At 46.9% G+C, this 13,559-nt stretch overlaps 1 protein-coding gene across 2 annotated transcripts; it reads left to right on the forward strand.

Annotated features, from left to right (window-relative positions):
- Window positions 1-8,616: 8,616 nt before the first annotated feature.
- LOC134375589 (uncharacterized) lies at window positions 8,617-12,881 on the forward strand. Of its 2 annotated transcripts, none has more exons than XR_010023406.1 (2): window positions 8,617-8,734; window positions 11,697-12,881. XR_010023406.1 is itself a non-coding variant. In XM_063094179.1 (2 exons), the coding sequence occupies exon 1, from the start codon at window positions 9,656-9,658 to the stop codon at window positions 10,568-10,570; it is 915 nt and encodes a 304-aa protein (XP_062950249.1). In that variant the 5' UTR covers window positions 8,617-9,655; the 3' UTR covers window positions 10,571-10,588; window positions 11,697-12,881. The 2 variants fall into 2 exon arrangements, 1 of the variants encoding a protein (XP_062950249.1); XM_063094179.1 differs by having other exon boundaries at window positions 8,617-10,588.
- Window positions 12,882-13,559: the final 678 nt, after the last annotated feature.

Here is a 13,559-nt window from a genome sequence, read left to right on the forward strand (position 1 = left end):
AAAAAATGCCAATATTCCCAGCTTGGTTCTAAGCTCTAAAGCTCAATCTTTGAGAAGTTTCCTGCCCTACTCTAACCAAATTCGACAGTGATACGTATTGCTGCCTACTTTGGGCCAGTACTAAGGAAGGACACACGTGAAAAATAATAGTAGCAAATATTTATATGGCCTTTATGTGCCAGTCATTGTTCTAATTGCTTTTTATGCATTAGCTCATTCACTCCTCATAAGAACCCTGTGAAGTAGGTACAAAGATTCTTGTCTTACAAATGAAGAGACGGAGTCAGAGAGGATAGTTTCTGCCTTTGAAACATTCATGGTTTCTTGGGAAAAAACAGATACATGACTGTGAAAGAAGGCAGGTGTGGTTAGTAGTGTCACATGAATAACAAAGGGTTGTGGAAGCACAGAGGAAGGAAGGGTTGGAGAGAGCTTCTCAAAAGAGGCACTTGGGGAGTTAGGCCTTGAAGGATGACAACAATTTTGCCCTCAGGAAAAAATAAGAGGGAAGGGCAGGCAAGAACATTTTAGACAGAAGCAGCACTTGTCCAGACTTGGCTGCGGAAAGGCATGTGGCACATCTGGGACCATACAGCCTGACTGAAGCTCAGGGTTCTCCGAGAGCTACAGTAGAAGATGAGACAAGAGTAATGGGGTGACACTGCCTTGAAGAGAGAATCTATGAAAGGATTTTGAAGATGGGGAGTGCTAGCATCTACCCTGTACCTTAGAACAATAATTCAGACAGCTACGTCTGTATTGGAGGTGAAAGCAGCTGGAGGCAGAGGGATCCATTAAGAAGTTTCTATAATGCTCAGGGTGATATGTTTTAATTATTGGTGGAAATGCAAGAGGCACAGGATACAGAGAAGAGCACAACATAGTTTCTGACCTCTTAAAATTGGCATTCTGGTGGGGGAAGACAGGCAACACACAATAGTATAATTTAGAGAGTGATAAGAATTATGTAGGGGATAGAAAAGGTGATTTGGAATTGCTGAGAGTAGGGGCCATGAAGGCAAGTAGAAAACCAGAGGGACAATCATCTAGGCCTCATTGTTTTACACCTGAATCATGAGCTTCTTGGGAACTTCCCAGCAACATTCCAGTCAGTAAAGATTCAGAGGAGAGGGGAGTAAAACTTGCACTGAGAGATTTCACTTTCTACAGTTTTCTGTTTGGCAAAGCCTCAGCAACAGTCAACCATAGCCTGTTTCACAGACATATTAATTGATTTGTGCCCTACATTGTTACTCCTTGCACTTTTCAAGAAAGCTTTGCCATTTTACTCTTTTTCAATTCTCAAGAGGTTACATTTCCTCTGAGATCTTAATGATGAGAAGGAGCCAGCTGTGAACAGACCTGAGTAGGGGAAAGATACTGTTATCAGTGCAAAGCCCTGAGGCAGGAATGAGCTTCCTGACTTCACCTAACTGAAAGAAAGCCAGTGTGGCTGAAGCCAGGTGAGCAGGAGAACAATACCAGTGCCAAGGCCCTAGAGCCAAAGGCCAGGGGAAACATGCCTGCTGTTAAACAGTGGGGTTTATGACTTGTTGCAGAGAGGAGCACACACCGTAGGGAGCTATGGGCTATCTCAGTAAGAGGGTATTAGAACCTATTATAGGATTTAGGCTTTGGTTGGGTGATTTGGGGGAAGGCCTAAAGGAGCAGAGCTTTGCTCTAGAGTGGATGCCATCAGAAAGTGGGGCAATTCTCTTCTCCTCTTCCCCTGAGCTTTAGCGGCCCCAGCTTGGCAGTTGTTGCTTTTTAATAGTTGTAATTGGTTGATTTTGGGAGAGGGTGACGCTGGGGACCGTCTATTCTGCCATCTTGATCACAAGTCCCTGGGGGGGGGGGCAATTCTATGACTGGGAATTTTGTGGGTAGTACAGTGACCTTCTTTTTGCCTGTGCTTAGACAAAATTATGAAGTGGCCTTGTTTTGTTTCATTTTATCATGGTCTCCAGTTAACTTTTTCTGAAGTTGTTATTCTATGAGATTCTTTAGATTGTTTAGGTTCACTGGGCTGTAAGCCTCAGACCAGCTTGGAATAATATTGCAGTCTAGCTGTGAACATCAGATCAATTCTAGACATCAGGGGTGTATTTTTTTTTTTTTTCTTTCTCACTAGGGACAAAATTATGTGTGAAAAGGGATCTGGATTTTATTCTAACTGCTGAGCACAGACAACAGGTATCGAGAGAATATGTCTCAGTAACAATCAACACAAAAGATCAACCTCTGTAACCAAATGTGTGGGAATTTCTCCCCACCAGCAAGCAAGCCAGCAATTCTTCAGCAGATTCCAGTTGGGTGTCCTTTAAATCAATTCTAACACTATATACCTGGAGATAGCATCAGATCCCACAGTGGGGCTCCATCCCACAAGACTGCCCCCCACTTCCCACTTCTGATGCCAGTCACAACTCCCAGGTGGTTTTACCTTTGTTTCTGACCAACTGGCTATAAATTGGGGTTCCCACGAATTACCCCCTCCTTGTATTCAACTAATTTGCTGAGCAGCTCACAAAACTCAGGGAAACCGTTACTTATGTTTACTGGTTTATTATAAAGGATGCTATAAAGGATACAGATGAAGAGATGAGTAGAGTGAGGTATGAGGTATGAGCCCAGAGCTTCTGTGCCCTCCCTGGGTGCAGCACCCTCCAGGAACTTCCACATGTTCGGCTATCTGAAAGCTCTCTGAACCCTGTGCTCTTGAGTTTTTACGAGAGCTTCATTATGTAGGCATGATTGAAGCATGGAAAACTGTAGAAATGTGACTCAACAAAAAGGGTATGATCTGACACTAACAGGCTTAATGGGGAAACCCAGCCTCTCTGTGCAGTATTTCTTTCTCTTGAGTGTGGGGTGAGATCCCTTCTTGGCTGGGGGTCTTATGACCTACAATCAAGTAAGGTTTGTCAGAGAATTTCTTCATGGCCATCTCCAAGACAGAAAGGCAGGAGAGTTAGAACAAGCCAAGAACTGTAGATGAAAATGAAAATATATGTATCATGCCATCATAAGTACACAACGAACTCTGATGGAAGTCAGTGTGCCACCTGGGCAATAAAGAGCCAGTGCTAAGAGAGTGGGAAATCGGATTCTGTATTTGAAAGGTGGAGCCTATAAGAGGCGATTAGATTGTAAGGACTGTGCCCTTGTGAATGGATTGATCCATTCATGGAATAATGGGTGTGGTTCTGATGGCTTTATAAGGAGAGTGAGTGAGCAGGTGAGCTCTCCCTTGCTCAGTAGAGAGTCACCACCAAAATGAAGGCCCTCACCAGATGTGTTCCCTGGACCTGGGGCTTTCCAGCCTCCAAAACTGCAAGAAATGAATTTCATTTTTTTATAAATTACCTAGTTTTGGGTATTCTGTTATGAGCAACAGAAATGGACTAATACACCTACCATGGTCCAGTTCCCTCCAGCCTCAAGCAGCCTCCTACTAGAATCCAGATCTTCCCAATATGCCCTTGCGTGCCATACAAACATCATTATTTCTGTGAAAAAAAGTCAGTAAACATTGGTATACAACAGTAATTCTTCCATTATACACCAGCTTGCATTCCCTTCATCGCTCTGTACCTTTTTTTTTTTTTCTTTTTAACTACAGGCATCCTGGTGGTCGTTAGCTAAAGGGCATCAACACTGCAAAGAGAAACCAAACTTTCAATGCTGAAAAAAGAAAGAAAAGCATACTTGTTCACAACATACACACCTCACTTTTCTTGCATGCCCCGATCTGCTTAAAAAAATTACCCCAAACATAGGATTAAAGTTTAAATTTATTTTTCACTGTCAAATTTTCAGGAACCAGAGACTATCTGGTTTATGACAGCCCCTATGAGGTAAAGAGAATAATCACTAGACAGTCTGGGATTTGAACCCGGCTGAAGGCTAGAGGTAGTGAGATTGCAGCTGGGATAAGAAGTGGGGCTTGGGAGGTGGGGCTCAGAGGTTTACCAGGCCCACCCTTGTGAGTCTCCCTCCACAACCGCTCAACTCTGTTTAATTTCTTATATGGTGTTTTATATGAATACATATCTTCTAAAAATTTGTAAAATGAGTTCATCAAAAGGGAATATAAGGGCAAAAACAAACACTTGAAACTAAGATTGAGTTTAGCATCAAAAATGTGGAAAGAACCAAAATCTGGTTCTAAGCTTTCTAGAAGTCAACATAAAGAGGAAGACCTAACCAAAAAAAAAAAAAGGAAGACCTGTAGACCTGGTTTATATGACTTACAGTGATGACTTACATTAGATAGCAACAACCCAATTGTCCAAGAGGAGCGTGTTCCGGAAGACATTGTAAAATGTTCGAGGAACACCACCCTGACAGTAGTCCAGCCTTCTCCATTCTGTCATCAGCTGGGATGAAATTCCAGCAGCCTCTCCACCCTGTTGCTCAGAGTCCTAAAAGGAACTTGGAGACTGGACAGCTAACAACATGCTACCACCTCCCCCTTTCCCATCCCTTTTATTTTATTTTTGTTTTGTTTTTTGTTTACTTGCTTGGAATATTTTGAGACAATGAAAACTGAATTGTATTCATTTTATATTTACTCCAGCACTTACAATGGGCAAAATCGGCTTAAAACAGGTTTATTAATGAAATATTAATACATTTAAAAATTGAAGAGTGACAATTAATGTAAAGGGAATTTGATAGCTGTGTTCTATCACTTGGAGCTTCACAAGACTCCTTCTGAGGGCCAGCCCATGGCTCACTTGGGAGAGTGTGGTGCTGATAACACCAAGGTCACCGGTTGGGATCCCTACATAGGGATGTCCTGTTAGCTCACTTGGGAGAGCATGGTGCTGACACCACGTCAAGGGTTAAGATCCCCTTACCGGTCATCTTTTAAAAAAATAAAACAAAACCAAAAAAACAAGATTCCTTCTGGTTTCCCTTCATTCATTCAGCCTGCATTTGGAGCACCGACCTCTAAACTTTTAGAGCACCTACATCAGAGTTCTGCCTGATGCTGAGCTCTGCACAGGCACACTACCTTCCCTCCCTGCACTCAAAGAGATGATAGTCAAGTTAGGTGAATAACCCCTGCCAAATGACATGCTCGTATTAACATGCTACTAAAGAGGTTAAGAGATGTAAGAGATGAATTCTTCCTGGGAAACTGAATGAGTTAGTGTTTGTAGGGGAAGGGGACAGATAGAAACGTATTCTTGGGGGAGGTAACATTTGAACTCGGTCTTGACTGATGAGTAAAATTTCAGCAGGTAAAAGCACAGCCAGGAATTGACATGATAGGTTGGGGTCAGTGTGTGGAGCACAATGGATGTATGTCAATGGGGCGAGGGGATCCAGAAGGCTAGCTGGAGGTCAAGGTAACAAGGAGGGTAAGGGCCCAAAGGCAAACAGTCACCTCTAAAGGTGGGCTGGCATATGTTCCAGTTTATGACGGTTGTCCTATGTAATTATTAATAGCACCTTATTTTAGTCCTAACCAGAGTCCAGATTTGGATGATTAATTATATGGCCATCCTACTTGCTGGGTGACCCATTCTCTCCTCTCCCACTTCCTTTTTATCCCAGGCCAAAACTATCTATTCTGCCCTGGTTCCCAACTCACCCCTCTCAGTGCAGGAGCTCTGTTTTTGGAGCCTGGGGAGCTCTTCCAGGAAATTAATTGAGACCATCATAAAGAGGCATTCAGTTGCTGTTGAAAGGATTCTCCCAAGCCAGCAGAATTGAACATATCTGAACACGTGCCTGGCTGAGGCCATGAGTCCAGTGCTCCCCTTCCAGCCCTGGATAAAACTCTGTTTTGGGGGGAGGGATGACCTCTTTTCTCCTCAACATCCAGTCTTTATTCAAGGCCCACCTGAAATACCATCCCTTCTCAGAAGCCTCACCAGACCCCTCCCAGAATTTGTGTCCCTCATTTTCTCATAGAGTCTCCTTTGAAGCTGTATCATATTTCCACAATGAATAATATGTATTTTGTGGGTATCTTCTGCACTCAGCCATGAGCCCTGTTTAGATATCATGGTCACCCCTGCATCATGACAGCTCAGGGGGACAAGACAGGCACTGTCGTAAGGCATTTCCTTGCAATACCTCATTTCGTTCATTCACTGATGCAATAATTTTATGACATCAGTCTTATGATTATCTCCACTATATAGATGGGATTAGTTCTCAGAGAGGTGAGACAATTTGTCCATGGACACAGAGCTAGCAAGCAGCTCTCTTGGGACTTGAGCCTAGGTCTGTTTGATTTGGCTCTGGGTCCTGCTCTTAAAGCAGCAGCAAATCATCACAGATTTGAACTTTCACATTTACAAAGGCCAGGCACTGTTCCAAGGTGCTTTGCAACCACTAGTTCATTTAATCTTCTCAAATAATCTAAGAATCTTATATGTTAAATTTTATAGAGGATCAAACTGAGGCCCAAGGAATTACCAGAGACCAGTATTTGACCCAGACCACACCCATAGTTTTATTGCTATGCTAACTGCAGTATCCTGTAAAAATGACAACTTCTCTGAGCTTCAGTTTCCTGGTGAAATAGGGATATTCTCAGTGACTAATTAAAATCACTAATTTTCAAAGAACTAAACCAAATAATCTTGGTAATGGCAAATTCTACACAAAGCAAGTACTAGACAATATAAATTTGTATATTCCAATTTTTAGCTAGAGTAGTTGAAACAGCAAGAAGTGAAATGACATGCTTAGGGTCATCTGGAAGGTCAGGGGATTCTTGTTAACCCCATGAGGCTATGCTTCTCTACCACAGCACCTAGGGTCTCTCCAGTTGCCTTCAGAGTTGTCTCTGAAAATTCATGCCTCCTGGGGCCCTTTTGGCTTGGGTCCTACATGCACTATCATTTTGAGGTTAGGGTTTAATGGGACATCCTCAGTTAGTCCTTGTGACAATTGGAGACTCACACTCTCAGGTTAGGTTTTGATACGGCCTGTGCTCCAAGAACATTACAAAACTGATTCACCTTCCCAGCAGATTCCTGCCTTGGGTTAGAGAAGGCAAATTGTTATGGCTTACTTGAGCTAAATAGGACTTCCAAGGGTAATATGGGGGTGAGATATAGGGGTGAGGAATCATAACTGAGTTTTCCAAAGCTGTTTGATGGAGCATCCACTGAAAACAGTGGCTGTCAAGTATTCTGACTGTGACCACAGCTCAAAATATACTTTACATTGTGATCAGTGTATTAATACGTATACATTAGTTTAAACCATACAAAACTACCATTTTTTCAGTAAACCATACAAAACTGCCATTTTTTCAGTGGATCAAAAATGATTGGATATGGGCATTTTATATGATTGACTTAATAGGTAACTGATAGAAGTTTCACGAAACAATTCTTACGTTTATTTCATGCAATGCACTATATTTTCTACGTAATTTTTCAAGATGCTGATCACAACACAATTCATTTCACAACCCAGAATTAGATCAGGCCCTGTCTGAGAAACAACTTTAACTTAGACCAAGCACAAGAAAAACTTTTGGGTCTTTGGGTACAACGCAATGATTGTGGGGAAAAAGGTTGGTGTCATGAATTTTATAACAATCGTAAAAAAATTCACAACTTCAAAGCTGTATCAAGGGCCGGCCTGTGGCTCACTTGGGAGAGTGTGGTGCTGATAGCACCAAGGCCACGGGTTCGGATCCCTATATAAGGATGGCCGGTTTGCTCACTGGTTGAGCGTGGTGCTGACAACACCAAGTCAAGGGTTAAGATCCCCTTACGGGTCATCTTTAAAAAAAAAAAAAAAAGCTATATCATATGTCCTGGTGTCAACATAAATTCTATTTTCTCTATTGACCCCCCCTTTCTACCAAAGACTACCAGGAATACACGTGTATTTGCCAAAATTGGATTTATTGGCTTCTTTGCAACATGGGTGGCAGCCCAACATGGGAACACACTCTATGGGAAATTTGGGGCTTCTCAGCAAGAGGATGTTAGTGAAGGGGAAGACCAGCTTTTCTTAGGTGATTTAGAGGAGGGTTTGAGAAAGTGTAGAGAGTGGAGACAATTTTGTGGTTTGGTGTCTTTTTATCTAGGTAGTAGAAGAAACAGAATGGGCTAAGGCTTTAATTTGTAATGATGCAGCAGTCATTTTTTTTTTTTTTTTTTTTTTTTTTGGCAGCTGGCCAGTACAGGAATTGAATCCTGGACCTTGGTGTTATCAGCACAACCCTCTAAACAGCTGAGCTAACCCATCAACTTGATGATTGGTTGTTTTTAAAGTCTGGACAGAAGTTTTGTCATCGTCTGAGTACTCAGACAGAGCCAGACTCTGTGGTAGTTTCAGTGGTCCCGTAGCCCCCCTGATCTATGAGGGTGCCTTCCTGCAGCCTCCTGTAGCCCCCTTTCTTGTAGAACCTGCAGCCATAGCATACCCCCAAAACAACAGCCCCCACAGCCACTATGGTGCCCACCCAGGCACCAGCAATGGCACTGCTGCTGGGTCCTGAGCCAGCCTGGCTTAAGAGCTTAGCCAGCAGGGATGGGTCATTGCTGTTAGCCTGCTGCCAGTGGTCAGAACCTTGCAGCCTCACCCAGGCCCGCTGACCACTGGAGTCTGCCAGGACAGAAAGCATGTGGGAGCTTGTGCTGTTGAGAAAGAGTGGCTTGGGAAGAAATGGGGGCATTCGAACAGCTGTCTGTTGCTGGTCAAACAGCACCCCAGCTAGGAGGCAGTAGAGAATCTGGCAGCCATTACTGAGGTAAGCCTGGTGTTGGCTGTACCCGGCCGGGCACTTCATGGGGTGGTCCGTGAGGCTGTCCTTGTAGAATACCTCCTTCAGGAGACCAGGGCTCTGGCCTTTCAGCAGGCCTGCCAAGGGATTGCCCACCTGGCAGCTGAAGAAACCCCCAAAGGGGACTGCCTGGGCTGCACCCAGCTCTAAGTCGCTGCTGACACACACCTTGAAGTCCCCAAAGAGCGTCAGTGGGTAGAAGTGGGAGGGACAGGCCTGGGCCCTGGTGAGCGGGTTGGGGCTGCCAGGGCTATAGAGGCCCCCAAAGAGGAAGCCTGAAGCGGCCGGCGGCGGGGAGGCCTTGGAGGGCACGCACCAGGAGGCAGCCAGGCGCACCACGCTGCGCTGCTCGCGGGTGGCGCACAGGGTCTCGCAGCACTGGAAGAAGAGCCAGCAGTTCCGACACTGCTGCCAGCACTCGGGGCGGGGCTGGCTCCATGTCTTTAACGTGCTGTGCAGCGCGCTGGCCGTGTAGTTGGCCGGGCAAGAGGCGTCGCCAGTGAGCGGGTTCGGGATGCGGTAGGCCTGGCAGAGGCGCCCAGCGTCCTGCCCGGACACGGCCTCGCACTCCTGGAAGACGCCGCCGAAGGGGAACTGGGCACGGCTTGAGTCTCCGCAGGAGCCGTCGTCCACGTTGGCTTGGGGGTCGAAGGCGGGTGCGCCGCGCCGCACGCAGCCCGGGTGCGCGTTGAGCGCGTAGTAGCGGCGGATGGCGCCGCGCACGGCTGCAGCCACGCGTAGCGCCGCGGGCGCGGGGAGCTCGGGCAGCGCCGCGGGCTCCAGCAGCGCGGGCAAGGGAAGCCCCGACCTGCTGATGGCCACCAGCCGGTTGCCTAGGCCCTCCTGCCACTTCCGGAGGGTGATGCCCGGGTAGAAGGGCCCGCCGCCATGGCTGCGCGTCTTGGAGGCCACCGTGTTCTTCACGTAGTCCTGGATGAACTGGCTCTGTGCCTGCCAGGAGGCCGCTTCCCCGGCGTTGACCATTTGGAAGAACACGGCCGAGGCGGCTGCTGTGATGTTGCTCTTCTCTCGGACCTGACTGTCCACCAGCTCCCGCCTTACCTGGTCCTCCTGCACCAAGGTGGCTCCGGCCTCCACGTCGGTGAGGACGTGCGTGCCATACCTGAGCACAAGCATCTCTGCCAGGTACTCGGCCTCGTGGGTCTGGTTGTTCTCCAAGTGGTCGCTGAGGGTCAGCAGATGCTGCCGGAAGGCGGGCTGGAAGTCAGGGATCTCGGGGGCCTTCACAGAGTAGAGGCTGTGGCGGACCTGCACCCTGGCAGTGACTGTCTGGTACTCCAGGTTGTACACCTTGACGTTCTGGCAGTCGGCCGAGAACTTACCATTGAGGTTGGAGAGGAAGGAGAGCTCGGCATTGACGGAGGCTGCCCAGGCGTCCGTGTAGCTGAGCCAGTGATCAATGAGCTCCGCACGGGTCTCTACGAAGCTCTCCTTCAGTGGCACCACGTGCACGTGGTCCGGGATGAGGTACTCGCCATCCTGCGTGGTGAGGCACTGCGAGTAGTTGCGCCGCAGCACCAGCCCCAGCTCCACATTGCGCAGGTTGTCCCAGCCGCCCCCCGGCAGCGCTGCCAGCACCGATACGTTCAGTGCCTGCTTGCAGCCCTGGAAGCCTGGAGCTCCCGGTTCCCCCATCCCGCCTTGACCGGCCAAGAGCAGGACCAGCAGGGGCGCAAGGCGCAGGGCCATGGCTGGAGGAGAGCTTCGCCTTGGGAGCCTGCTGCGCCTCAGTTTCTCCACAGCTCGGGGTCACTGAGGGGAAGTCCGTGGCCTGCGAGCTGAAATAGTCCCAGCTACAGGGTAATGACTCAGCCCGACCCAAGCCCCTCCTCGAGGAGCAGTCACCTCCCAGGCTGCTCTCCTTGAAGTCTTCAGAGCAAAGAATAGCAAGGAAATCCCTTATCAGAAACACCCACGGGAGTGATACCTGAACAGATTCCAGGGAGGGATGAATTAGGCTAGTGAGACGCACACCGCCTGAGGGTCCTCCAAACAAAAGAGGAGAAAAGAAAACGTTCACATGTATTGAGCACCTAGTATTGTTATTCTCTCACTTGATCCTTGCCACAGGCTGAAAGTAGGACTATTGTAATTTGCAAATGTAGGTCTCAGACTGAACAAGGAGCTGGCCTAGGAACACATCCAGGAGCAGCTTACCTCCCAGGCTTGGAGACCTGGACCCCTCTCTTCACCTGACCAGCTGGCCTGTGAGGCCTGGTGGTTGGGAGGTCACACTCCAGGCTGATTTCCTTGCAGGACTTCAGCAGATATTTAGAAAGGAGCTCCTTTCTGTAGTGGTGCAGACTCAAGATAGCTCTAAGCAGTGAGGTGTGGTGGCTATGCCAATGCTCCAGAGCCCTGGTACATGGGCAGAGCATCCCAAGGAAGTCTTAGCACACCCCACAAACAGTCAGAGCCTTAGGGTTTTCCTTGTCCTATTCCTTCTACTTGGAGCCCTCTAGGGGCTCCCCCTTTCTCTGAGACTAGCATCCGCTCTAAATGAGCCCCTGGCCTAGGTGATTTATAATTGCATTTTATTTTATTTATTTATTTTTCAGAATGGGTGTTTTTATTTTATTTCATTGAGATATAACATAAAATTATAGTGCATATAGTACATGTTATAAAAGTACTTAACAGTTTCATTTTTTTTTTTATGTTTAGTCAAATGTTTCAATGCCAGATAGTAGAAATACGATATTTGATTTTTTTTTCCCCAACCTCTCCCTGATCTCCCTCCCCCGCCCACCCAGCAACCCTAGGTATGTTCTCTCCCTCTGCAAGTCCAATGCACTATTGTGGTCTTTCTTTCCCTCCTTCTTTCACTTTTAGTTTCCACTTGTAAGTGAGAACATCTGGTATTTTTCCTGGATTTTAACCTTTTACCATTCTCTTTCTTACACATTAGGAAACCAAGACCCAGAGAAGTCACGTAAAGTGCCCAAGGTCACAAGCACAGTACAGCGCCAGCATTGGAATCCAGGTTCATTTGATGCCAAAGCACAGTTTCCATTCACTGCTCTGTGCTTGGTGTTTCTACTTTCTATTCAGTATCAGGGTCTTAACTTTATCCCTCCTAGTGAGGCAAGAGTAAGGATAGGACTGGCAAGAGAGACTGCATTTTGTTGTCCACACCAAGAACCCCACAGCAGTCTACGTGCTGGAAATGCAGCAGAGACCCCAGGGGCAACAGACCACATCCCGCTCCAGGAAACACCAGGGACGGCAGGGGTTAAAGATAAGCCCTACATAAGCCAGTGTGTCCCCTTCCCACAAATATGTCATTACCCAAGGTTGCTTAACCCCCTTCTGTAAGCATTCTTTTACAGGCCTCAAGAGAATGATAAGGCCCCTGCAGACGAGGATAACCATCAGCCCATTAGCCCCCACCTGCTGAGGCTGAAGATAGAACGCCTTGTGACCAAATGACGAAGACCCCAATTGTGAGATCAGAGATCTCACCCTTTTTCCCAAGCTTCCTACCCAGCTCTTTTGCCTTAAAAAAACCCTCACACTAAATGCTTGAAGAGCAACACTCCTCTTTCGTGTTGGTATTCCTGTGCACAAGCTATCTTTCAATAAATAGCTTGTTCACTCTCACTAGAGGCCAGTGTTCATTTCTATGACATTGACTCCTAAAGAACCTGGCATTCTAGGTCTGGTAACACTAGGGCATTTGCAGTTAAAGAATGCTCATGGAAAGGGCATATGGGATTACTTTCGGTTAGACCTGGTCACAGCAGTGTGCTGGAAAAGTGTCTGTCCCCATCATGTATGGGGAAAGGCAGCACCGTCCAGAGTTACGGGTGCTGGTCTTGACTTGTCAATATCTGAATTGGAATCTGGGCTATATCATTTCGTCAGTTGAAACTTCCCACTCTCATGGCTTTCTTGCCTGCGTCCTACCTCCCTCATCTATCACATGATGAGAATAATACAAATCTCCCCAGGCTTGAGCTGTTGAATATAAAATGCCCAGCAGAGTGCCGGGCACAGAATGGAATGTTCTTGCAGTGAAATGTGTTAACTGACTTGTTCAAGGTCTGGATTTGCACCCAGATTTGTCTGATTCCAAAGCCTAGTGCTCTTTCAATCCAGTGGTTCCTTCCAATCTCTATTTTTTTCTTTTATTAAAAATGTGACTAATTTACTGTAACGTAATTTGGAATGGATTACTTGCTGGAAAGAAAGCTGTTTTCTGGGGAAACAAGCCCCCCCCCCCCCCCGCATTCCTTCCTGTGACAAGGACCAGTAATCATGCAGCTTCCCCACGTCCTGCTCAGTCCCCTAGCCTTTTGACCTAAGAATAGACACCTCATGGCATTGTAAATCCAAAGGAATCTGGGAATTCATCCTGTTCGGTTGCAGCTTTTTACCAGAACCTGGGGCAGGTTTGTGGGCATTTCATAGCTATGGATCCAAGAGAAGATAAACACGCTTTGGCTGAGTGGTGGCGAAACATTTGCTGAAGTGGATCAGATGCCAGCAGGAGGAGGGCAAGGAAAACGCTGTGAGGATGTTTTGTTACCAGTTCTAGGCAGCATTTGCTGAGGCCTGGAGATGAGGAGGGGTCAATTGGTGCCGAGCACTCACATCCCCCAATTGTTCAAAAGCCGCTTAAGGAACATGCAGGCAGGACAGCCTTCAGAGTCAGACACTGAGGCCCCATGTGACCTCCCGTAAGAAGTGTGATTTCCTGCAGACAGGAACAAATAGGACCTTTTAGCTATTCAATTTCAAAATTACAACAAATTGCTTGTTATGGGAAGTT

Source organism: Cynocephalus volans, chromosome 4 (assembly GCF_027409185.1).
Source record: "Cynocephalus volans isolate mCynVol1 chromosome 4, mCynVol1.pri, whole genome shotgun sequence".
In the NCBI taxonomy this organism is placed as follows: Eukaryota; Metazoa; Chordata; class Mammalia; order Dermoptera; family Cynocephalidae; genus Cynocephalus; species Cynocephalus volans.

Excerpts from the sequence above, each read along its gene's own strand:
- LOC134375589 (XM_063094179.1), top strand. The coding sequence starts at position 9,656 with ATGGCTGCGCGTCTTGGAGGCCACCGTGTTCTTCACGTAGTCCTGGAT.